Here is a 26585-nt window from a genome sequence, read left to right on the forward strand (position 1 = left end):
ATTTGTTGGTTCATGCATCAAAAAATGGAAAGGAGAAAAGCACAACTCCATTGGGAAATCTTCTAATTTTGTTGAATAAATATTAATGCATATTTTATTTTGGAAATATAAAACTTACATTGTGCTCAGTTTATGCAAACGATGTGGAAATGTTTTTTATGCAGAATAGTAATGGTGTTTTATTTTTAATTTCAAGACATAAACACATTTAAAAATATACAGATTCAATTCCCTGCTTTAAACATGACGTTTTTTTTCTGCTCAAGAAAACACCCCCTCTAACTAAACATGGTTATTGTGAAATATTTTAAGGATGAATATGTTAATAAATCGAAGTTTCACAAGGGTTGCAACATTTTACCAAAACATGATAGACGTAAGAAAATATATTAAATTCTAATGCCTGGGGAAATTCACATAATTAAAATGGTGTTACTTTACCTGAGTTCTTCCATTTCCTGCCATTTTATATCTCAGATAAATATTAAACTTTCTCGATAACATTTTCCTGCCAGCTTTAATAACTAGTTAATTTTTAAGAATATAACGCAAGCCACATATTTATCCTCTTTTAAATAATTTTGAAAAACACACGTAAATGTGATTTTTCCACAAGTCATCTTAGATTATACTCCTTTTAATGCTTTTTTCCTCAAAGTACTGGTGATGAAATGAGCTTTAGCATCTGAGTATATTACAAGTTAAAAACTGCTGTCAATGTTTCACTGTACAAATAAAGAATATATACAATTGAAATGAAAAATGTTGTCATGTGTCATTTTATTGAAATTTGTTTTATTTTTTGAACACTATAATGTGGGTTTTTAAAGCTGCTATAAAAAGAAACGTTATCTGTTTTTAACAATATCAATAAAGCATATATTGTGTGTAAAATTAGCTCCACTTCTTTCAGCTATATAATTGTATATATAAAAATATATATTATTACTATTGTTATAATAATAATCATAATAATAATAATAATAAACAAGAAGGTCAAAATCGTCCATTCTACGTGATACTTTACTTTTAATATTTCAAATAAGTTAAACTTTTTTATTCATCCTTTTTATTATTGGGTATTACACTTCTGTTCCTGTCCAGCAGGGGTCGCTGGCGGGCACATCACCTCATCTGAACTCTACACACGAGCAGAGGCATCAGCCAATAAGAGATGAGCAGCAGCGGTCCATGCGCCTGCGCACTACAGGTATGATCATTTTGTTGTTATGTCTGCTGCTGGGTTTTAGGGTTTCAGTGAGACAGTCCCCCCGCGGCCCGGCCTGATGGAAAACCCCAGAGATCTGGTGAGTTCTCCGGCTTGTCTGTCCGGCGGGAACCCGCATTCAAGTCCTTTGTTGTGGCTGTATCAGCGGTGTTGAAGGCTGCTTCAGAGGGACCGCTCAGAGTCAAGGCCAAACTCCTTTGAGAAATCCTCTACTTTTAAGTTCTAGTTCTATCCGACAATAAAATATCCTTCATTAACATAATATTCTCATGTAGATTTAGTAGCTCAATATTAAAAATCATTCGGCAAACAGATACCGTCCAGGTATTATTTATTTCGGTCATAAACATAGCCTTTTTGTAATTGCTTCGCCTGTTCTCAACACCTCTATCCACTGAACTCCACTGCAAAATCAAGCTAAATCAGGACTCCTTTCTTGTTGACAGAAGGCACACATTTCACTGACCAGAACTTTACATTGCTCACTAAAAAGGACAAGACACAGTTTAATAATGCAAGCATTTATTTTACGAAGCAGTTTGTAAGTCAGGAAATGTCCCTTTTTATTATCGCATAGCTGTTTTTACATTACAGTCTCACAACGCTCAACACTTTGCACAGTGAAGAGCGGCGATAGGCAAGGTGAATTCATTGAGAATTGGATGCAATTTCCATAACATACTGTTGTGCTAGGTATATTTTATGTACGCCGAATAAAAGATGGGCTTTAACCGAATCATGCACAATCTGGGTTCTGAATATAACATATAGACTCTTTTGTCTGGAATCAAATGAATTTAAAATCGTCTAGATTTTGGAGGTCATTTCTTGTCTCATATACTCAAGTTTCCTGTTCTGCTCTCTGTGCACCGCACTGCAGTGGTGCTGGCAGCAGGACTATATGTGTGTGGTGAAATCAGATGATTAATTGAGCCTAAATTAGATTATTAACAATAGAGCTGCAATGATTAGTTGACATAAATCTGCAGATTATTCAATAATGGAAATAATTATTGGCTGCAGCTAAGCTTGGGACAATATGAAAATATCATGGCATGATTACCCTGGACAATATATTGGAACTCAATATATTATCGATAATCAACAGTGGCAAGAATTTATTCCACTGATCCCATTGTTTCTTTAATATTTCCTACACATTAACTAATTCTTCAGATTGCTGTATATGTAATACCACACTATAAAAAGTTATTAACTAAAAGCAATGAAAATGTTACTTCAGTACCTTACCTTTCAGCAGTCATAGCAAAACTCAAAGAATCGAACATAAAAATATGAATAATGCAACAATTCAATCTGTGAGTGTTGTATATTACATTATATCATTTATTAATTGTTTTTTGTGTTACCAATAAATCCATGTCTAAATATTTTGTATACACTGTTTATCTCAATAATTGTTTGAATTTTATTTTTTGTTTTATTATTTAAATTCACATTTGTCAGTGATTTTTTTATTGGTTGTGGATCTTTATATTAGTATTTTTGTTTTGTATTTGTTTTTTTCTCAGTTACTCATCGACTGTTTTTAAGACCAACCACATTTTGATGTTTTAAACCTACATTCAAGATTCAAGATTCAAGAAGCTTTATTTATCCCGAGGGAAATTGCTGTGCTCTGCCCACTAATTAACCATAACATTTCAATATGACGTAAATTTAATAACATTTATTTATTATGCTTATTATAGGATTCATATTTGTATTTTTTGTCTCTACTGTGACATGTCTCTTTATTTTTCTCATACTGTCTGTGCTGCAGCACCTCTTTTCACCCTCTGTCTGAAACCAGAGCCCAGTCTGCTCTGATTGGTTAGCTGGCCGGCTATGTTGTGATTGGTTCAGCGCTTGGAGATTTCCTTAGCCTATCAGGAACAATGAGTTTGAGCGCTAGCCAATAGAAGAGCTTGTGTTCCATAGTGATGGCACTATGGTAATGAATTGAACATAAGAGTGTTAGGGAATATTTTGCTTAGGTGTTTAACCTTCGACCTAGTTCCGATAGAATCGCTTCAGGCAGAGTGGGAGTGGGAAGTCCCTTTAGTATCCAAGTGAGCAGCACATGCCTCCAAAACTATTTGTGTTTAACTGCAGCTGCTTCCTCCTCAGGCGGAGCGTCCCTGCAGGAAACGGCGCGACTCATTCGGGATGCTGGACGGTTTCGAGGAGGACCGGAGCAGCTGCAGCACCGAGTCCAGCGGGGGGAGTGGCGCCTCCAGCCCGGAAGACAGTGACGAGGAGGAGCTGGGGGGAGGAGGGGGGCCTCACTACAACCCCTCCTCCTCCCTGACTCTCATCAAGACCAACGGGCAGGTGTACACATACCCCGACGGAAAGGCCGGCATGGGTCAGTCTGATACATCCCTTCCCTCCATTGTTGTCCTTAAACTGTTAAAAACAGACGGGAAGTCAAAGAGTTGGAGATGGACTAACACATTGTTGATTCTCTACTAATAGACTATTTAGTTCTGTGTGAGTTGTTATTTAAAGGCAGTTTAGCATCTACACTGTGCCAAACACAGCAAGAATCTATTTCTATAGCATTTAGATGATTTATATAGACACACCAAACAGTATTTTCGGAATGGCATGAGTTTGACTGGGTATCATTTCACTCGGCTTAATTAATCTGGTTTACGAAAGAACCCAAAATAAAAATATTTCTGTGATTCAATTTCAATAAACGTATCAAAATGATGCAGAAATAAATCCAGGATGATGTTGATTGGTAAAAATGTTAATGATATGAGAGAGACTTAACTGTATTTCCTCGAATCATTCTCTGGAATGTACATTTTGTGTTTTCTTCTCACTTCTTTGCATTGAGTTGGTAGACTTTCGCAGGGTTTTGTTCAATCACTCGATAGCACTGTCTTCTAATCTGCTAATAATAAGTGGGTTTTCATTCTTAATCTGATTAATCGTTATCCCAGAATAATCTTATATTATTAGTTTAATGTTTACTTTCATAACAAAGTGACTCATGTTTTATTTGTATGTCTGATTCTCAGCGACCTGTGAGATGTGTGGCATGGTGGGCGTCAGAGATGCTTTCTACAGTAAAACCAAACGTTTCTGCAGCGTCTCCTGCTCCAGGAGTTACTCGTCCAACTCCAAGAAGGCCAGCATCCTCGCAAGACTGCAGGTAGACCTGGTGCTGTTTCAGGAGTTCTTATTGCTATTACTGAAAATATTTTTTTAATTAAGTTTCCAGCTTTTCTAACTACTGCCATCTGCGCATAGAGAGATATGGCAGTGAAGTAAGAAATGGAGTCATCTGCATAAAGATACAGTTGCTTGCAAAAGTATTCACCCCCCTTGGCATTTTTCACGTTTTGTTGCCTCACAACCTGGAAGTGAAATGGATTGCTTGAGGGTTTGCATCATTGCATTTACAGAACATGCCTACAACTTTGAAGATGTGTTTTTATTTATTTATTGTGAAGCAAACAACAACAACAAGGACAAAATAACAGAAAACTTCAGCGTGCATAACTATTCACCCCCCTAATGTCTGAACTTTGTAGAGCCACCTTTTGCGGCAATTACAGCAGCAAGTCGCTTTTGATAAGTCTCTATGAGCTTGCCACATCTTGCCACTGGGATTTTTGCCCATTCCTCATGGCAAAACTTATCCAGCTCCTTGATGTTGGGTGGTTTCCGCTGGTAAACAGCAGTCTTCAAGTCCAACCAGAGATTCTCAATTGGATTGAGGTCTCGGCTTTGACTAGGCCATTCCAACACATTTAAATTCTTCTGGTTAAACCATAAGAGTGTTGCTTTAGCAGTACGCTTCGGGTCATTGTCCTGCTGGTAAGTGAACCTCTGTCCCAGTCTCAAGTCACAGGCAGACTGAAACAGGTTTTGCTCTAGAACAGGGGGGGGGGACGTATGGCCCGCCAAAGCATTTAATCTGGCCAAAAATAAATATATATATATATATATATTTATTATTATTTTTAATAATATCAAATTAAATGTTAATAAATTACAAGCATAAGTGGAGGAAGAAGTTGAAGGAGAAGCAGGATGGAAGGAGAAAAAGTTAAATTTTCTTTTTGTTTACTTTTGATTGTTGAGGGTCACGCTGAGGCAGCCTAAACAAGTCACAGTGTCATTTCTAAATCTAACCGTTGACAGCTAACATGGCTTCCACCAAGAAATGAAAGGTTGACAATGAATGTCGTGTTTTCCAAGAAAAATGAACTGAGGATTACTTTTTTGTTGAAGTAAGAGGCAGGCCAGTTTGCCTTGTGTGTGGAGAATCGCTCACTATAATGAAAAAGACCAGCCTGGAACGTCATTGCAGTACGAAACATGCTAGGCTAAGTGAATTGCATGGCCAGTCACGCAAGGACAAAATAGACGCACTTAAACGAAGTTTGGGTGCCCAACAAGCGGCTTTCACCAGGCCAAATTTGGAGAGAGAAAACGTTGTGGTGAGTGAGTTAATCGCCAAGAAGTTGAAACCTCATTCAGATGGGGAATTTGTGAAGGAGTGTCTTGTCGCTACAGCAGAACTGCTTGCACCTGACAAAGTCAAATTGTTCCAAAGCGTAAGTTTATCGCGAAGAACTGTCGCCGATCGGATTACGGATATGGCAGTGAATATTGGACAATCATTGAAGGACACAACACAAAATTTCGAGTTGTTTTCACTAGCCTGTGATGAGACAACAGACACCATGAATACGGCCCAATTAGCCATTTTTGTGCGTGGGATTACTGCAGAGTTCGATGTAACGAAGGAATTGCTTTCACTGCAAGTCATGCATGGCACGACCAAAGGTGCAGATTTATTTGGGCAAGTTATGTCAGCTATGAAGGAGTTTCAACTTCATTTCAAAAAGTTAAGTGGCCTAGCGACAGACGGGGCCCCAGCCATGGTCGGCGGGCAAAAGGGATTAACCGCATTGATCAGAAAAGAAAAGAGGGAAGAAGTAAAACAATTCATGGAAATGAAGGGCAAGCCTGTCGATGAACTCAGTGATAGCAGATGAAGTTGCTGTGTGATTTAGCATTCATGGTGGACATCACCAAACACCTTTCTGAGCTGAAGGTCAAGCTCCAAGGTACAAAGCTCCAGATGGCACCGAGGATGGCTGCCGTGTCTCGAGCTCCTCAACAACTCCACATCTTAGTGTTTTTATTGTTTTACTTTGTTGGTTGTTTTTAACTTTTTTTGCAACATGCAAACCGCCCAAGCGAGCCCTATCATCCAATATGATAGAGAACAACTTTTACACATCAGGTCGCTGGTGGACAGCAATAATCCACGACGACCTGCAAACAATGGAGAGTCTCTGTGTTTACTTGCTGGAGCTCTACCTGTGGAGCGCAGGAGGAAGAGACCACGAGGTTCCCGGGCCGGGGTCCTGGTCACGCTGAGGAAACGTGAAAACAGGCCTCCTCTACCGAGTTTACTTCTGGCAAATGTCCAATCCCTGGATAATAAGCTGGACAAACTCCGTAGCAGGGTGGCATTTCAACGGGACATTAAGACCTGTAATGTTTTGGTTTTCACGGAGACTTGGCTCGACCCCACGATACCGGACGCCGCCATTGCTCCACACGGATTCTCCATTCATCGCCAGGACCGGACAATAAACTCAGGGAAGAGCAGGGGAGGAGGTGTCTGCTTCATGATTAACAACAAGTGGTGCTCAGATGTGGAGATCATTTCTTCGGACTGTTCTCCCAGCCTAAACCTGTGCAGTTCAGCTGGCAGATTCACAGACATTTTCAATAGGTCACTGCTCCAGTCTGTAGTCCCCACATGTTTTAAAGAGTCCATCATTGTCCCTGTCCCCAAAAAGACAAAACCCATCTGCCTCAATGACTACCGCCCAGTTGCACTCACCTCCTTCATCATGAAGTGCTTTGAGCGGTTAGTCAAAACTTTTATCACCTCCTCCCTCCCTGACTCACTGGACCCCCTGCAGTTTGCCTACAGAGCAAACAGCTCCACGGATGATGCCATCTCCCTCACCACTGCCCTCTCCCACCTGGACCAGAGGAACACTTATGTGAGAATGCTCTTCATTGACTACAGTTCAGCATTCAACACCATTGTGCCCTCCAAGCGCATCATTAAGCTCAGGGACCTCGGGCTCAACAGCCCCCTCTGTGACTGGATCATGAGCTTCCTGACGGGCAGATCCCAGGCAGTGCGGATGGGGAACATCACATCCTCCACCTTGACCCTCAACACCGGAGCCCCTCAGGGTTGTGTGCTCAGCCCTCTCCTCTACTCCCTGTTCACGCACGACTGCGTGGCCACACACAGCTCCAATACCATCATCAAGTTTGCTGACGACACGACCGTCATCGGCCTGATCACAGACGGCGACGAGACGGCGTACAGAGAGGAGGTCAGAGCCCTGACATCTTGGTGCCAGGACAACAACCTCCATCTCAACGTCAGCAAAACAAAGGAGCTGATTGTGGACTACAGGAAGAGGCAGAGAGAGGCACACACACCCATCACCATCGACGGGACTCCTGTGGAGAGAGTCAGCAGCTTCAGGTTCCTCGGGGTAAACATCAGTGAGGACCTGACATGGACACATCACACCAGGGTCATATCCAAGACGGCTCGACAGCGGCTCTTCTTCCTCCGCAGGCTGCGGAAGTTCAACATGGACTCCAGGATACTCTGCAACTTCTACAGGTGCACCATCGAGAGTACCCTGACTGGCTGCATCACCGCCTGGTATGGCAGTTGCACCGCCCTCAACCGTAAGACTCTACAGAGGGTGGTGAAAACTGCTCAGCACATCACCAGGACGGAGCTGCCATCCATGGAGGACCTCTACACCCAGCGGTGTAGGAAGAAGGCCGGTAGGATATTAAAGGACCCCCATCACCCCAGCAACAATCTGTTCTGTCTGCTGCCGTCTGGCAGACGGTACCGCAGCATCCGGACCAAGACCACCAGACTCAGAGACAGTTTTATACCACAGGCTATAAGACTGCTGAACTCCTGACCTCTGTGAATGTCTACTCACATCTGTTTATAGTACACACACACATATATATATATATATATATATTATACACATCTGCCATACATATCTGTTTATAGTACACATATCTATATATTATACATATCTGCCATATACATCTGTTATACGTAATATATGCATCTGCCCATACCTCCTCATTCAACAGAGTAAAGTATTTAAATACTCTCAATGTATTCCACATATGTATATATTTCACATCCTCAAATCTTTATTGTTGTTATTGTAAATATTCTTCTCTGTTTTTGCACTGTTTTATTTATCTTATTTGCACCATGTATGTTGAGTTGTTGGAGGAGCATGGGACATAAGATTTTCATTGCCAACATATACAGTGGGGCAAAAAAGTATTTAGTCAGCCACCAATTGTGCAAGTTCTCCCATTTGAAAAGATGGGAGAAGCCTAAATCCAGAAAATCACATTGTCTGATTTTTAAAGATTTTTTTTTCAAATGATTGTGGAAAATAAGTATTTGGTCAATAACAAAAGTTCATCTCAATACTTTGTTATATACCCTTTGTTGGCAATGACAGAGGTCAAACGTTTTCTGTAAGTCTTCACAAGGTTTTCACACTGTTGCTGGTATTTTGGCCCATTCCTCCATGCAGATCTCCTCTAAAGCAGTGATGTTTTGGGGCTGTCGCTGGGCAACACGGACTTTCAACTCCCTCCAAAGATTTTCAATGGGGTTGAGATCTGGAGACTGGCTAGGCCACTCCAGGACCTTGAAATGCTTCTTACTAAGCCACTCCTTCGTTGCCCTGGCGGTGTGTTTGGGATCATTGTCATGCTGAAAGACCCAGCCACGCTTCATCTTCAGTGCCCTTGCTGATGGAAGGAGGTTTTCACTCAAAATCTCACGATACATGGCCCCATTCATTCTTTCCTTTACACGGATCAGTCGTCCTGGTCCCTTTGCAGAAAAACAGCCCCAAAGCATGATGTTTCCACCCCCATGCTTCACAGTAGGTATGGTGTTCTTTGGATGCAACTCTGCATTCTTTCTCCTCCAAACACGACGAGTTGAGTTTTTACCAAAAAGTTCTATTTTGGTTTCATCTGACCATATGACATTCTCCCAATCCTCTTCTGGATCCTCCAAATGCCCTCTAGCAAACTTCAGACGGGCCTGGACATGTACTGGCTTAAGCAGGGGGACACGTCTGGAACTGCAGGATTTAAGTCCCTGGCGGCGTAGTGTGTTACTGATGGTAGCCTCTGTTACTTTGGTCCCAGCTCTCTGCAGGTCATTCACTAGGTCCCCCCGTGTGGTTCTGGGATTTTTGCTCACCGTTCTTGTGATCATTTTTGACCCCACAGGGTGAGATCTTGCGTGGAGCCCCAGATCGAGGGAGATTAGCAGTGGTCTTGTATGTCTTCCATTTTCTCCCACAGTTGATTTCTTCACACCAAGCTGCTTACCTATTGCAGATTCAGTTTTCCCAGCCTGGTGCAGGTCTACAATTTTGTCTCTGGTCTCCTTTGACAGCTCTTTGGTCTTGGCCATAGTGGAGTTTGGAGTATGACTGTTTGAGGTTGTGGACAGGTGTCTTTTATACTGATAACGAGTTCAAAAAGGTGCCATTTAATACAGGTAACGAGTGGAGGACAGAAGAGCCTCTTAAAGAAGAAGTTACAGGTCTGTGAGAGCCAGAAATCTTGCTTGTTTGTAGGTGACCAAATACTTATTTTACCGAGGAATTTACCAATTCATTCATTCAAAATCAGACAATGTGATTTCCTGGATTTTTTTTTCTCATTTTGTCTCTCGTAGTTGAAGTGTACCTATGATAAAAATTACAGGCCTCTCATCTTTTTAAATGGGAGAACTTGCACAATTGGTGGCTGACTAAATACTTTTTTGCCCCACTGTACGTTGTATCTGCTGTGCATATGACCAATAAAACCTGGAAACCTTGAAACCAACCAGCTTCTCAGTGCTCTGGTCTACCATGTTAAGTTATTTGAAGCGAAATTAAAGCTGTGGCAAATGCAACTGGTAAAGGGCAACAGCGTGCACTTTCCTACTTTGCAAGATCAGAAGCCTGCTATGACATCTGAGTATGCAGCAGAGTGTGGAGAGTTTGGTGAGAGGTTTCAGGACATTAAAAGTAAGATGAACAAACTCAACATTTTTGCAACTCCATTTAATGTGGCACCAGCTGACGTGCCTGACAAACTGCAACTCAAAATCCTTGAGCTGCAAAGCAATGACAAGCTCAAAGCAAAGTACAACAACCTCCCTCTGCTTGAGCTTTATAAACTGTATGTGCCTACTGAAGATGTTCCTGACATGCACTGAGATTTGCATCTGTATTTGGCACAACCTACTGCTGTGAGCAATTCTTCTCAAAATTGACTCTTGCAAAATCTCGGTTCCGCTCCAGATTAACAGACCAAAACCTGGAAAATCAACTGCTTCATCATCATCGCCATCCGACATCAGAGGCCTAGTGAAAGAGAAGCAGTTGCAGCCATCTCACTGAGCAGCTGGGGCCTTCCATGCAAGTGGGGCAGTTCATGCATCCCAAAAAAACATTTCCTCTAAATAACTATTTCAAGATTATTATTATATTATATTATTATTATTATTAACATTATTGTTGTTATTATTATTATTGTTGTTATTGTTGTTATTATTATGTAAGTATTGATAATTGATACGTCTGTTTGATGTTCTGCTGCGTTAGTCAGCTGCGCGCTGTTAATGTGCGTGCATGGCTACTGTGCCAACCCATGCTGTTATCCATGCTGTTAACTATTTCAAGATTATTATGTAAGTATTGATATGTTATATGTCTGTTTGATGTTCTGCTGCGTTCCTCTATTGCTGATGTTACAATAAACCAGTTTTGGCTATACCTTGATCAACTCCGCTTGAGTCTGCGCTTTGGCACACATTTATTCCTAATGCAGGCTATGTTTTTACGTACACAAACTCAGGCCTTTTGGGAAATGACCGTCATTTATTGTCCTTCATTAATTTTCTGCAGAAGCGAGAAAGACTGCTCATATACATGAACCGATTCATGAGCCAAACAGCCGAAATACCGCGCTGCACAGGCAGTTCATTTCAGATTAAAAAACATTTAAATTACAGGTAGGAATGTAACAAAATAGATAAAAAACCAAGGGGGGTTAATACTTTTGCAAGGCACTGTACATATTGCAGAACACCTAGCATAACCTGTCTCTGTGTCTCGTTGTCTTAAAGGGGAAGCCGCCCACTAAGAAGGCCAAAGTTCTGCAGAAACAGCCTCTAATGACAAAACTAGCTGCGTACGCTCAGCATCAGGCCAACCAGCAGGGTGGCTTCAAGAAGAGCGGTGAGTCCTCACACTGACTAACTCACTAACTAACCTATGAATGGCTTCAAATCCTGCTAGTACACTCCATAAAGACTGACTAGATTTGGGAGAAGTACTATAAATGGCCCAGATATATACACTGCCCGGCCAAAAAAAAGGTCACAAGCCTGTGGGGGCAGTGCTATGATCTGGGGTTGCTGCAGTTGGTCTGGTCTAGGTTCAGCAATGTGCCCAAAGAATGAGGTCAGCTGACTACCTGAATATACTGAAGGACCAGGTTATTCCATCAATGGATTTTTTCTACCCTGATGGCACGGGCATGTTCCAAGATGACAAGCCAGGATCCATCGGGCTCAAACTGTGAAAGAGTGGTTCAGGGAGCATGAGACATCATTTCACACATGGATTGGCCCCCACAGAGTCCAGACCTGAACCCGATTGAGAATCTTTGGGATGTGCTGGAGAAGACTTTGCACAGTGGTCCGAATCTTCCGTAATCAATACATGATCTTGGCGAAAAATTAATGCAAGACAGAAATAAATGTTGTGACATTGCAGAAGCTTGTGGAAACGATGCCACAGCGAATGCGTGCCGTAATCAAAGCTAAAGGCGGTCCAACGAATATTAGAGTGTGTGACCTTTTTTTTGGCCGGGCAGTGTATATAGAACACCTCATTCTGACACATTGTCGTCGGATGTTAGAAGTTGGCAAACTGGTCTTTCAAAAGTATTTATTCTTCTTCTGGTATACAGTATTTAAACCATCTGTTCTTTGTGTGTTTGCTGCAGTAACTGTGGAGATGTTCGACTGGGGTCGTTACTTAGAAGACGCTGTTGCCACGGGAGCGCCTGTCGACTGCTTTAAACACGTGGGTCCACCACACACAACACATGTACACACACCTTTCCTGCAGAAATGTGTCCTTAAACCCTAAAATGAGTGGGCATTATGCGTCCTAAAACCTTAAAAGGATTCAGCATTATGGGTCCTAAAACCCTAAAATGATGATCAGCATCATGCCCCCTAAAACTTTGGAATTAGTCAGCACCATGAGTCCTCAAACCCTGAAATTAGTCAGCACCTTGAGTCCTCAAACCCTGAAATTAGTCAGCATAATGAGTCCTCAAACCCTGAAATTAGTCAGCACCATGAGTCCTCAAACCCTGAAATTAGTCAGCACCATGAGTCCTCAAACCCTGAAATTACTAAGCACCATGAGTCCTCAAACCCTGAAATTAGTCAGCACCATGAGTCCTCAAACCCTGAAATTAGTTAGCACATTGAGTCCTCAAACCCTGAAATTACTAAGCACCATGAGTCCTCAAACCCTGAAATTAGTCAGCACCATGAGTCCTCAAACCCTGAAATTAGTCAGCACATTGAGTCCTCAAACCCTGAAATTACTAAGCACCATGAGTCCTCAAACCCTGAAATTAGTCAGCACCATGAGTCCTCAAACCCTGAAATTAGTTAGCACCATGAGTCTTCAAACCCTGAAATTAGTCAGCACCATGAGTCCTCAAACCCTGAAATTACTAAGCACCATGAGTCCTCAAACCCTGAAATTACTAAGCACCATGAGTCCTCAAACCCTGAAATTAGTCAGCACCATGAGTCCTCAAACCCTGAAATGAGTTAGCACCATGAGTCTTCAAACCCTGAAATTAGTCAGCACCATGAGTCCTCAAACCCTGAAATTAGTCAGCACCATGAGTCTTCAAACCCTGAAATTAGTTAGCACCATGAGTCCTCAAACCCTGAAATTAGTCAGCACCATGAGTCCTCAAACCCTGAAATTAGTCAGCACCATGAGTCTTCAAACCCTGAAATTAGTTAGCACCATGAGTCCTCAAACCCTGAAATTAGTTAGCACCATGAGTCTTCAAACCCTGAAATTAGTCAGCACCATGAGTCCTCAAACCCTGAAATTACTAAGCACCATGAGTCCTCAAACCCTGAAATTACTAAGCACCATGAGTCCTCAAACCCTGAAATTAGTCAGCACCATGAGTCCTCAAACCCTGAAATGAGTTAGCACCATGAGTCTTCAAACCCTGAAATTAGTCAGCACCATGAGTCCTCAAACCCTGAAATTAGTCAGCACCATGAGTCTTCAAACCCTGAAATTAGTTAGCACCATGAGTCCTCAAACCCTGAAATTAGTCAGCACCATGAGTCCTCAAACCCTGAAATTAGTCAGCACCATGAGTCTTCAAACCCTGAAATTAGTTAGCACCATGAGTCCTCAAACCCTGAAATTAGTCAGCACCATGAGTCCTCAAACCCTGAAATTAGTCAGCACCATGAGTCCTCAAACCCTGAAATTAGTCAGCACCATGAGTCCTCAAACCCTGAAATTAGTTAGCACCATGAGTCTTCAAACCCTGAAATTAGTCAGCACCATGAGTCCTCAAACCCTGAAATTAGTCAGCACCATGAGTCTTCAAACCCTGAAATTAGTTAGCACCATGAGTCCTCAAACCCTGAAATTAGTCAGCACCTTGAGTCCTCAAACCCTGAAATTAGTCAGCACCATGAGTCCTCAAACCCTGAAATTAGTCAGCACCATGAGTCTTCAAACCCTGAAATTAGTTAGCACCATGAGTCCTCAAACCCTGAAATTAGTCAGCACCATGAGTCCTCAAACCCTGAAATTACTAAGCACCATGAGTCCTCAAACCCTGAAATTAGTCAGCACCATGAGTCCTCAAACCCTGAAATTAGTCAGCATAATGAGTCCTAAAACCTTAAAACGAGTCAGTTGTATGACTCCTAAAAACCCAGAAATGGTACAGCAACATGAAGCATTTCTGTTTGCGTTTCAGCTAAGATGCAATGTTTATGCCCGTGGTTTATTTGTTGTTAATTTAATCAGTTTTTTGTGTTTAGGTCCCTATGGGGAAGTCATGGGGCGACATCAGTGAAGGCGTCCGGGTCGAGGTCACAAACACAGACAGCGGTCTGCCCATGAAGGTCTACTGGATCGCTGGCATCATCAAACTAGCTGGTAAAATGTTTTAAATATTATATTGAAAATGTAATCTATTTTCAAATATCTAACCATAAGTTGTCGAACCAGAAGATTTCAGAAACCAAAGTCATCACAGATTGAGTTTTAATATAGTGGTGCGGAATATATTTTGTATGTTCACTCACTTTGAATCAGCCTTCAAGCCTGGTTACATTTTTTTCTAAACATACACTTCATTAAGTCATCTGTCGTTCTTTACATCTTGCATTTCTGAATTTAATTGTTGTTTCTCACTGTCTGTATTTCTGTATTTAGTCGTTCATATCACTTACTTGTTCTGTCAGTGTAAATTTACCTGGGTGATATAATGACCCAGATACATTTTAAATCTTGTTTCAAATCACTATTATTCATGTTATTTTATTTTTGACTTGTTTTGTTGTATGCTTATCCAAAATAATGTTAAGCACCTACACCGTTTATTATAGTGGTGCAGTTCTTCCCCTTTTTAATTCCTCTTGACCCGTCGTCTGTGTGCAGGTTTTAAAGCATTGATGCGCTACGAGGGCTTCGACGGCGACTCCACCCGAGACTTCTGGCTGAACCTGTGTGTGCCGGACATCCACCCGGTGGGCTGGTGTGCTGCTGGAGGGAAACCCCTGGTCCCCCCTCAGAGTAAGACTTTGAACTTCCTGTCTGATGGAGTGGATATACTGTAACTCCTGAGAGTGATTTCTCCAGAGAAAGAGCACAAAGTTACACATGCTTTAGGGACAATGTATTTTACTGTAGTTCAGGAGCTAAATCAGAACAGGTCAACAAAGTTCTGGTTATTTATAGAAATGTTAATGCAAACATTTGAAATAGGTTTTAAAAACACTCCCATTTAAATAGAGACATGGTTGTTAGTTCCTAAACATAAAATAAAAATGTCAAAGTTTATTGGTTTTAAAACATCACATCTTGGTTGGTAACATGACTTTTTTTATACAGATATTGTTTCAATGAATTACAAATACTTAAATGCATGTTTGAAAAAGTTTTGACAAGCAGCAACTCTGTGAAATCTGAGACTTAAAAAAGCTTCCAGAAAGAAAGTCTGTAATTTGAGTTATCAAGTTATGAAATGTTATGCTTATATGAGTAAATATCCTCAGTTAGCTAGCATCCTCAGATATCTTAATGTGCTGTATAAATACTAGTAACATAAATCCATCTAAAGATGATTTTACTATGTATTGATGATGTGTGTATGTAGCTATCCTGCACAGGATCACAAACTGGAAGACCTTCCTCATCAAAAGACTGACGGGGTCCAAAACGCTGCCCCAGGACTTTCCTTCCAAGGTCACACTCTCACACGCACACTCTCACACGCACACACACACATACACACACACACACACACACACACACACACACACACACACACACACACACACACACACACACACACACACACACACACACACACACACACACACCACACACACACATCAGTCACAAGTGTATGTACAGTACACAAGTTGACTGTATCTCATATATATTCATATGTTCATATGTTCTCTTGTAATATGTCTGTGTTTATATATATTACCTATTTCAAATTAATGTTTACTGATGTAATAACTATTGTGGTTTGGCTATTAAGTTAGGGTTGGATTGGTTAAGTTTATAGATGGTTAGTTTTACCTATGGTTTTGAACCCTCCACTACTAGATGATTTAATAATATTTAATGGACTCAAGCTTCCTATAGCTCCGTGTCCATTATGTCGTATGATTGTTCTTGTATTTTTTAAACTTGTGAATAAGTAAATGAGGATATATGAGCTATTACAAGATAAATAGTGCACATAACATGCTCAATAAGCATAATAGTGCAAATGCTAAATGTTAAATGCTCTAAGCTCAGTTTCTTTGTCACTATACTGTGTTTTCTTCAAAGTTTAGGGTTTTTGTGTAAAATAAAGTGTTTTTATTTATAAAAAGTGCACTGCAGGCAGCGACAATGCTAACCATTATAATTTAAATAGTTTGGTGTCAGCTTGTTGCTATCAGATGCAAAAAAACATAAAACGTTAAATAACACTATGTGTATTTTATTCGTCCCAAATTGGGATTCTTTTTTCATACAGCAGCAGGGGCTCAACTGGCCTAAAGATAAAATAAACAGTTAATGAACATAGTGACCATGGAGAAGCCCATATTTGTGGAGCCCTTTTCTAAATGTCTTCACTTTGTAACCTTCCTCAGGTGCAGGACAGTCTGCGGGTTCCCTTTAAGAAGCAGATGAGGGTAGAGGTGGTGGATAAAACTCACCTGTGTCGGACTCGTGTGGCTCTGGTTGAACAGGTGGGACTCGCACAATATTCACACATGAAATAAATGAACACATTTTCTTTTTAAATGCATTTCTCCGTTTAATAGTGCGTGCCTGTTTACTGTAAGAACGCTACAGTCTGCACATCTTTAGTGCAAAAGCTCTCTTTAAAACTTTATGGCATTTAATATTACTTTAAAGGTATAAGCTCTATGGATCAAGCCTGGTTTTATTGTCCCAAATTTCCCCTCTATTTTGTTGTTTTGTTCTGTTTTGTTTTTCAAAATAAAAGACTGATAAAGCTTGTTATACTTTTGCAGAATAAGTTTGGAGGTTTTCAAAATGTGATCATCTTTTAAGCCGTCTACATCCCGTCCTGGTCATATTTTCTACATATTTATTGCCTTAAAAGATTTAAAGATTGTGTTAAGTCGTCTTTATTATTTTAGTCTGTCTGTTTAATTATTTTGGTACTGTTTATACGATTTTTTTGAAGTATATTTGTTAATACGATTTTTTTGTCTTTTTTTTCTGGGTTTTCCCAAAATAAAATGCATCACAGTAAAAGTGTATCACGTGGTGCAGGATTTGTTTTTTTCATTTTTAATAACTTTTGGAAATATATTTAACTACTTACTACTTAGATTTAATGAAAGATGATATTTGTTCTAAAGTAAATCTAGCCATGGAATGGCTTAGTCGTTGAAGAGTTCATACTTTATAACTTTTAAGTAATTTCTCTACTGATTTTGAGCTTTTTGAGTTTATTGAAAATGTATTTTCGTTTTGTTTTGCATTGGGTACTTTTGATACTTTAACTACATGTCGCTGATTATGCTTTCTTACTTAAACTTAAATAACATTTAGGTCTGTGGGTTAGCAAGATAATGGAAATGCAGTCACATACATGGAGACGTCTGTAATGGTATAGTATGATTGATGATGATTATGTCTGCTGTTACAGGTGATCGGGGGTCGCCTCCGCCTCGTGTACGAGGAGTGTGACGACGGTTCCGATGACTTCTGGTGTCACATGTACAGTCCTCTGATCCACAGCATCGGCTGGTCGCGCTCCATCGGACACAGATTCAAACGATCCGGTGGGTTCCAGCTGAACCTCAAATTATTTATCTTATTTAATTATATTAATAACTTGCAAAGTTTGTTTTGTACCAGAACTGCATCACAATTCCATAATACAATAAATGGGGCGAAGCCTGCGAGCTAGTTCAGGCAGTCCACTCGAGCACCAATGATACATTCGCACATAACGCCCCTCGTCACACTTGCAACCAACCAAACATAGTCTCCTAATCTGGCGCTCTATTTAAGATGTTGGATCCGCCTGCCTCTGCCTTGCTAATGCAGCTGCTGCTACTGCTGTTTCCACGCTGCTAATGCGTTCACCTTGCTGCTGCTGCGTTCACCTCGCTGCTGCATTCACCTCACCTCACTGCTGCTGCTGCTGCTGCTGCATTCACCTCACCTCACTGCTGCTGCTGCATTCACCTCACCTCACTGCTGCTGCTGCTGCGTTCACGTTGGCGATGCTCGCCTGCCCCACCACCACCCCAGCTTCCTCCCCAGCTTCCACCTGTAGGCTCGGGGATAGTTATCTAATCATCACTCAATGTTTTATGTTAATATGTGGAGTGATGAGGCCCGATCCTAGACGCCAAACTCAAACTATATACTGTTTCTAATAAACGTATTAATGAAACACCTGAGTTGTCTGACTGAAAGAAAATAGGAAATAAAAAATGTGTGATGAAAATCTCAAAGATCAGATTCACTGATGTGTGCAGATGACACCAGACTGAATTTAGAAAATGTTTAATTTAAGCCAGCAGACTGAAGATGAAACTATATTCTTCCAGATGTGTCGAAGAAGCTGAGTGCTCAGTTGGACGCTCCTGGACGGCTCTTTGCTAAGGTAACGTTATTTATCCATGATTTAGGATATATTTTACTGTCTGAGTGCAGTTGGTGTTTGTTCTGACATTCTTCCAAGTATACCAACAGACAAAATGCTCGGAAAAATAAATGACTTTGAGCAATGTATCTGTGCAGGTGAAGGAGGTGGATCAGAGCGGCTCCTGGTTTGAAGACGGGATGAAACTAGAAGCCATCGACCCTCTGAACCTGTCCGCCATCTGCGTGGCCACAGTGAGGAAGGTGGGTTGAAAATAATGTTAATGGTTCTGAAAAATCACCTGACTAATCACCTGGTATTGAATCATCTGATTTTAATCCACTTGATTAACAGATAAAATGAAATCACCAGATATTAAACTACCTGTTTAGTCACCTAAATTATTAAAATGATAAATAAAACCCCTGACTAATCCCCTGATATTAATCCACTAGATGTATCCCCTCCTCCTCAGGTGCTGGCAGATGGGTATCTGATGATCGGTATCGACGGCTCGGAGGCGGCTGACGGGTCGGACTGGTTTTGTTATCACTCCATGTCTCCCTCCATCTTCCCCGCTGGGTTCTGTGAGATCAACAACATCGAGCTGACGCCCCCCAGAGGTATTTATTCATTATGGTGTCATGTTTCTGAATCTAAATTCATACAATATATACAATATTTTCTAGTAATTTAATGGAAAATGTATTATCTTAAATTATCATTATTTACCAAAATAAATGGGACTAACTTTCACAGTCTGTTTTCTTCCTCAATATTACTTTAATTTATTCGACAAACAGCATCCTGAGACATTAAAGATCCAAAGTTAAAAGAGAAGAATCAGATGCAGAGGCTAACGTTTGTTAGAATCACAGCGGTGGATGAATGTTGTTTTTGTGTCTGAAGGTTACAGCAATCTTCCCTTCAGATGGTTTGAGTATCTGAAGGAGAGCAAGTCTTTGGCGGCTCCGGTCAACCTCTTCAACAAGGTGAGCCCACTCTCTGCGGTTTTGAAATCATTCTTCAGCCTGCAGTTTTATTTAACTTTTTGTGGGCATGTGGGGGAAAAAATGAAAATAAATATCCAACAATACCCTTTTTTATTTTTAAGATTATTTGTATTTTATTTTTATTTTCTAATTATTGAGGTTTTCTGTCTCTTTATTTCCTAATTTAATTATTTTTGTTTTTATCTTGTTTTGTTTTTTTGTTTGTTTGTTGTTTTGTTGTTTGAAGCGTTTTATAGTTATTATTCAAAAGTATGAAAATATTGTTATTTTCTATTGTCATTTATTCATTAAACCAAACGGTTAAATATTTTATAAAAGGGTGGGGGCATTAGATCATTTTATTTCACACTAAAGTTTTGAGTTTAAAATATTGATGATACAGTATGGTATTATGATTGGTAAAAAGTTATTACAATTATGATGTGATGAAAAGTTCAAATAATAAAAACCATGTGAATAAAAAGTAATGCCAAATGAAAATGAATAATAACAGTATTAATCATATTTCATTTGATGTAGTTATAACTCCTGGTGTGTCCTCCGCCCCGCCCTCACAGGAAGTCCCTAACCACGGTTTCTGTCCCGGCATGAAGCTGGAGGCTGTGGACCTCATGGAGCCACGGCTTGTCTGCGTAGCCACGGTGACCCGCATTGTCCACCGGTTGCTGCGGATACACTTTGATGGTTGGGAGGACGAGTATGATCAGTGGGTGGACTGCGAGTCACCTGACCTCTACCCGGTGGGGTGGTGTCAGCTGACCGGATATCAGCTGCAGCCGCCTGCTGTCAATGCGGGTAACACACATACTGTCATATAAACTGTGATTTAATAAAATGTTGCAGGAAAGATTCCTAAAACCTAGAGATGAGTTAGCATTTAGGCACCTCAGGTTTGCGCTTCCCAAGTCCAAAAATGTGTTGTTGAGAAAAAACATCAACAAATATGTCTTGCAGCACTATGCTTGGTTAAAGAAAACATGAATTTATTAAATCTATAATTGTTTTATTAATACAACCAAATATAAACCTTAATCAACTGCAGATGTAATAATATATTTACATGTATTAGATTGGTACTAGTGGTCCTAAGACTGATTCCTGTGAACACCACCATAACTTCTCCTGGATCTGCCATTAATATCTAAAAACTTCATCTGATGATATTAATTTAAATTAAAAATGACAAATATTGTTTTTAAAAGCTAAATATCAACATATATGTTTGAAGTAGAATCGTTATGTAGAAATGGTCCGTTTTGGTACATAACAAAGGATCATACAAGTTTGAAAAGATTCTACGCAGCCATCACTGAAATCCTGCTCTACTAATTGTATAACAGTTATACTATTAGCATTTGAATGTCAACTTATGAATTAAGCTTCAAGCTATTTAATACAGCCCTAATTTGAGCTAATTATTCTGAGCTAATTGAGATAATAATGTTTTCAGGCTCCAGAGAACTACAGTCAGCGTCCAAACAGAGGAAGAAGTCTCAGCAGTATAAGGGACAGAAGAAAAGTACGCCTCTCAAACACACGGTGCACTCACTGAAAAAAATGTATATTGTTAGATAATATATATATTACTTTATAATCTACAATCATAAATTCCTCTCTTATAATTAAAAAAAATGCATGTGCCTGTGTTTTTAATTCAAACATATAATTTGATCCTGAAAATACTGTGCATATTTATATATGTATGTATAACTACTGTTATTATTTTTTGTGAATTACAAGGAGAATCCTTTCAAAAAATGGTGCGAATATTATTTTTAGTTTTAATAATTACATTTATTGTAGTGTTTAGTTAATACTTTTGGTTGCATCATCTATTTTTTTCAGTTTAACTGACTTCACCTTCTCCTCCTCTCAGAAAGGAAGTTGCCTATTGCAAAGCGACCAGTCAGCTTCTCTGGCACTGTCGTAACGGGCCTCTCCAGGAGCATATCTGGAGACGAGAACGAGACACCACCAAATTACCTATCACCCCCCACTCCTGCAGTCCCGCCCGCCTCAGTTGACCTGGAGAGCAGCCCCAACACTGATGGGGGGGCAGGTACACAAATACATAAATACTGTTGTATCATTCAGTATTCAGACACTATACTGCAGTAAAAGTACTTAACAAGTAGTGTTTCACTGCTGTTATACGGCAGTGCACCAATAATTAATATATAAATAGAAAATAAATAACAAACACAATGGTATGGAGATTTGTCCTCCATTTTGCGATAAATCTCTGAAGAATAATATTTCACTAAATAATAACTAGGTTGTTCAGTTATTAAATGTATGAAAATGTCCCAGGCTGTGCCTTTTAAACTATTCTATAGGATAAAATTACATTATTAATACTTGTGCATTTATGTAAAAGCAGGATGTTAATGTTGTTATTGTTCGGATGGATGATTAAATTAATTCTGGATTAAGCTACTCAATATGTTCTCCAGTAATCCACTGATTGTTAAATTGACAAATAAGCCCAAAGTGGCACCTTCCCCATGTTGATTTAGTTCTTACCTCAACATTATTACTAATACACAGTTAATATCATTAAAATAAACAAACAAAAGTTACATTCCTATGGTAACAGCCAAATCAAATATTAGCAAGCATGTAACATATTTTGAATAAAATAGAAATAAATGTAAAAATATAAATGTTAAAAATAAGCCAATAAATACATAAAAACATAATCATAATTACATTATTATTGTGCAACATTTTCAAAGTTGGTAAAACATGCAATGCTTCTTTTCCATGTAAACACAGAAAACGTAGGAAGAATACACTTAAAAACACAAAAAAGCAATGCTAATAATTACAGTTTAGTAATTCCTCCATTCATTTAAAAACCACATAGTATCAAAGATCAAACTATAAAACAATGACTTTAACAGCGAAATGAATAAAAGAATGCAATAGAATAACATTTAAAAACAACACCAAACATATTAATAATACTTCTATAACTTAGCAAAAAAATGTCTGAACTGATTTGAGGGATTTTCTTATCTCTGCTTTTGTTTTTGCAGGTTCACAGATTAAAGTGGAAAACTTGGAAGGAAGTGAGTTTTATTCTGAAAGGACTGAAACCGAAACCAATGGATCTTCTGCAGGATTCTTCACCAACATGAAGCAGTAACTCATCCCTGTCTGTTTCATCTCTCCATTGATTTTTTGAGTTTCAATACTCATCAAACTTATCTACTGTGATTAAATCAGATCATTTTTTGGACACTTTGAACAGGCTAAATAAGCTACATGATGCACTTCGCTTCGGCCAAAACTCTTTTTTTTTAAGCTTTTGTTTCAAAATTTTAAACAAACGTTACTTCACTTTTTTTCTCAGTTTTATGTCAAGTCCTTCTCTTTTCGCCCGGTCAAACCAGAAAGTGGCTTAAAGTCTTGGTTGCTAGCTTGGTGAGGTAGTTGGGTTGATATCTACATTTAGGACAATCAGGTCTTAATGTCTTGTGAGGTGTAGTTTCTAGGGCGAGTTTACATTCTCCCATTTTAAACGTACACTTGGTGGATATTTAATAAACCAGTTAAACATTTTTTACAGTATCTCAAACTGAGTACTTTAAATAACACAAAAAATACATTATTTTCATAAAACCTCAATTGAATTACTAGGATCCTATTTTACAATGATTCAATTGTAAGTAAATAAAAATATAGAAACTACTGACAACTTTTAAAAAACAAATGTGCAAACAAGGTGAGGAGTAGTACGAGGAATTAAGAAATACATTTTGGGTTATTAAAAAATAAATATATAAATACTAAATTAGGGAATATTAATATAACAGCTAAATATAAATGGTCTTTAATTGCAAAATTACTATTTACGGATGTATGCTAATTGTTGTCATGCTAGCTAGCTTGGAATGTACTTTTGCTGACCAGACAAAATAGCTCAGCAAGCTAACTGGTTGCTAACTGCCAGTTAGGAAGCTGCTATATTGGTGCACCCACTGTCGTCAGAAGAAGGCTTTTTTTCCAGCATGTTTGCAGGAAACATGTTAGCCAGCTACAATTGCACACTAAGCTAGCACGCAACTAACTGTTTTATACCAGCCAAATGTTTGACTGTCTCAAACTGTTGTATTAACACTATTTTATTATTCTTATCTTGCAAAAATCTGTATTATAAGAGCTGCAGTGTTTTTACTGGAATCATAGTAACCAGCCAAAATAGCATGCCAAGCTAACACATTACTTACTTACTGCCAGTGAAGAACTTACTATCAGCCGCTAGCCGGACAAAATGTTCATGTTAAACTACATCTCAGCACAATGACTTAATTGTGTATTTCGCTATTTAAAGTCTATTTAATCGTTTTTTAGAACTACAGTAGCACTAACCATCCACAAAAGACCACCAGCTAGCTAGCATATCAACAGCCAATTACAAAGCTAGCTAGCTTGGTTGCTTACAAGATATTAAAGAGATAATGTTTTTATTTGGTTTTGTAAATGAGCAAATTAATATAACTAGTTTTTAAAGAAATAGATTGTCAGCTGAAATTTTCGCATCATTATTTCTGGTCTGACCGGGCCCTTAATTCCTGCCACCATTTGCTGATTTCTTAGCCATGTGAGGAAAAGGGGCTGTTAGAACTTTCACTACATGCTCTTAAAGACTTTTCTGACTGAGGAAAGAAAACAAGTTTAGATAATGAAGCTGATGATGATGCACAGCTACATCCAGGACAGTGTTACTCATCTTTGGTTCCTCTGTGAAAATATAACATATCAACGGAGGAAAAACATAACAGAACTTTTTTATGAAGATTTTTTACAACACCAGGATTTGTTAGGTGTTTTTGTTGTGTGTTTAAGGGTCAAAACTCTTGACGTAATAATAATACTGGATGCTGTGTAATGTCATGTTGAGATTAGCAGTCATTTAAAAGTGTGTGTGTGTGTGTGTGTGTGTGTGTGTGTGTGTGTGTGTGTGTGTGTGTGTGTGTGTGTGTGTGTGTGTGTGTGTGTGTGTGTGTGTGTGTGTGTGTGTGTGTGTGTGTGTGTGTGTGTGTGTGTGTGTGTGTGTGTGTGTGTGTGTGTGTGTGTGTGTGTGTGTGTGCGTGCGTGCGCTTTGGTTTGGAACAAGTTGTCAGGATGCCATTAAGCAAGAAACCAGCCAACAACAGATACTCCTTTTATTTGTTTTGCTGCTGAACACTGCTGAAAGTTTGCAGGGTAACAAAAGAATTCTCAGCAGGCCAGATAATCTATAGCTCCAGTTATTTGTATATTGTTTCTGTGTGTTCAGAATCAATTAAATGAAAAAATCTTCTCTAAGAATATATTCTTCAGTTCAGTCACAGCCACAGGGCTCTGCCACAGAAGCTGCAATAACTAAACGTCCAAACGATTGCAATAACAGATCAATGTCCGTCTGAGTATCGCAGTTTTTGATACTGGTGCCAATTCGATGTTTTAATTTCAGCACAAATGCTTTATTATTGGATATCTTGGCATTTGTCCTCAATTACTTTTCAAATGCATCCGAGGCATAGTCTTTTATCTCAGAATAAAAATCCTGTTTGATCAGATCCCCAAAAAAATCACATGTGGTCCATCCAAGGAGTTATCTATTTAAAGCATTAGTAAACCAAAAGGGAACTCTGAGAGTGTATGCTGTTTAGGAAAGCCAGAAAAATAGTTTGTGTATCGACGTTGTCATCTGAAGTTTCAAAAGAAGCTGAGAAACCAACAAACTGAAAAAAAAATAACAAGACCGGGCATTTAGTACTACACTTCAGACCTAATTATTTGTCTTGTTTTATATAAAAAATGATATATAAATCAGCATTCTGGCAGCTTTTTGAGTTTATAAAAAGCTATCTAATTCAATGAAGGCATACAAAATGAATCAAAATATATATTTAATCAATTCTGAAATAATGAAGCTGTTATATGTAAAAATTAAAAAATCATATACATGTGTCAATAGTTAAATGAATATTAACTATAACTAATGTTAATAACTGAATGTTAGAAACACTGCTTGTAAGCTTAGTAATCTTCCTTTGGTTCTTCCCTTGTTTTGTTTAAAAAAGCAAAAATACAACTTAAAGTAGCACTGGGATGATCCCAGGGTCACCTGATTTCAACCATATGAATGTGAAGGAATCTGATGAAAACAGGAAATGTCAGACTCCATAAATAACAACTGTGTTCGACATCTAAAGGAGTGAATGTTTTCTGAAGCTAACTATTGATACCTCACAAAAAATGTAGAAGTAAGGATTAATTGGATCTTGGAACAAAATTGTATAATATGGTATACAGAGGATATTTCAAAAACATAGAAGAGTATTTTTTATTTAACATAAATTCTACTAAAGATTGATATTTTAAAAAAACATACAAAATAAGTATTTAAAATATAAGCTACAGGTAAACAAAGAACAATAATAAATACATACGTTAAATTTAACACTAAACAAGATCATTAAAATATTTTAATTGAAGTATTAATACTTTTTAGAGATGCTCAGTTTGTTGTGATGAAAACGCCTTGGTGTGAAAGGACAACATAAAGACAAAAGATGCCTTTTAAAACTTTATTGGATAAAATATTTGTGACATTTGTTTGTCTTTGTTAAGTGTCAGTTTTGTATACACTTGTCTATGTAAGTGCGATTGTAGATTTGGTAAAATTGCAGTGAGTTTAAATAATGAATCATTTGGAATGTGACTAATGTATTCCCTAGTTTGTGTGTATTTGATCACCCAGGACTCCTAGAAATAAGGTTTTCAGAAAAGAA

General features: G+C 38.9%; 1 protein-coding gene across 2 annotated transcripts; it reads left to right on the forward strand.

The window, feature by feature from the left end:
- The first annotated feature begins 1204 nt into the window (after positions 1-1204).
- On the forward strand, positions 1205-26585 carry LOC134877855 (MBT domain-containing protein 1-like). 2 transcript variants are annotated; one of them, XR_010167624.1, is made up of 19 exons: positions 1205-1307; positions 3359-3596; positions 4261-4394; positions 11487-11598; positions 12371-12450; positions 14472-14589; positions 15094-15228; positions 15812-15900; positions 16809-16907; positions 17840-17975; positions 18753-18808; positions 18946-19050; positions 19263-19410; positions 19697-19779; positions 20358-20595; positions 21251-21319; positions 21541-21560; positions 21677-21859; positions 22839-26585. XR_010167624.1 is itself a non-coding variant. In XM_063903523.1 (18 exons), the coding sequence occupies exons 1-18, from the start codon at positions 1287-1289 to the stop codon at positions 22946-22948; spliced, it is 2154 nt and encodes a 717-aa protein (XP_063759593.1). In that variant the 5' UTR covers positions 1205-1286; the 3' UTR covers positions 22949-26585. The 2 variants fall into 2 exon arrangements, 1 of the variants encoding a protein (XP_063759593.1); XM_063903523.1 differs by lacking the exon at positions 21541-21560.

The sequence above is a fragment of the Eleginops maclovinus genome, chromosome 16 (genome assembly GCF_036324505.1).
Source record: "Eleginops maclovinus isolate JMC-PN-2008 ecotype Puerto Natales chromosome 16, JC_Emac_rtc_rv5, whole genome shotgun sequence".
NCBI classification, from domain to species: Eukaryota; Metazoa; Chordata; class Actinopteri; order Perciformes; family Eleginopidae; genus Eleginops; species Eleginops maclovinus.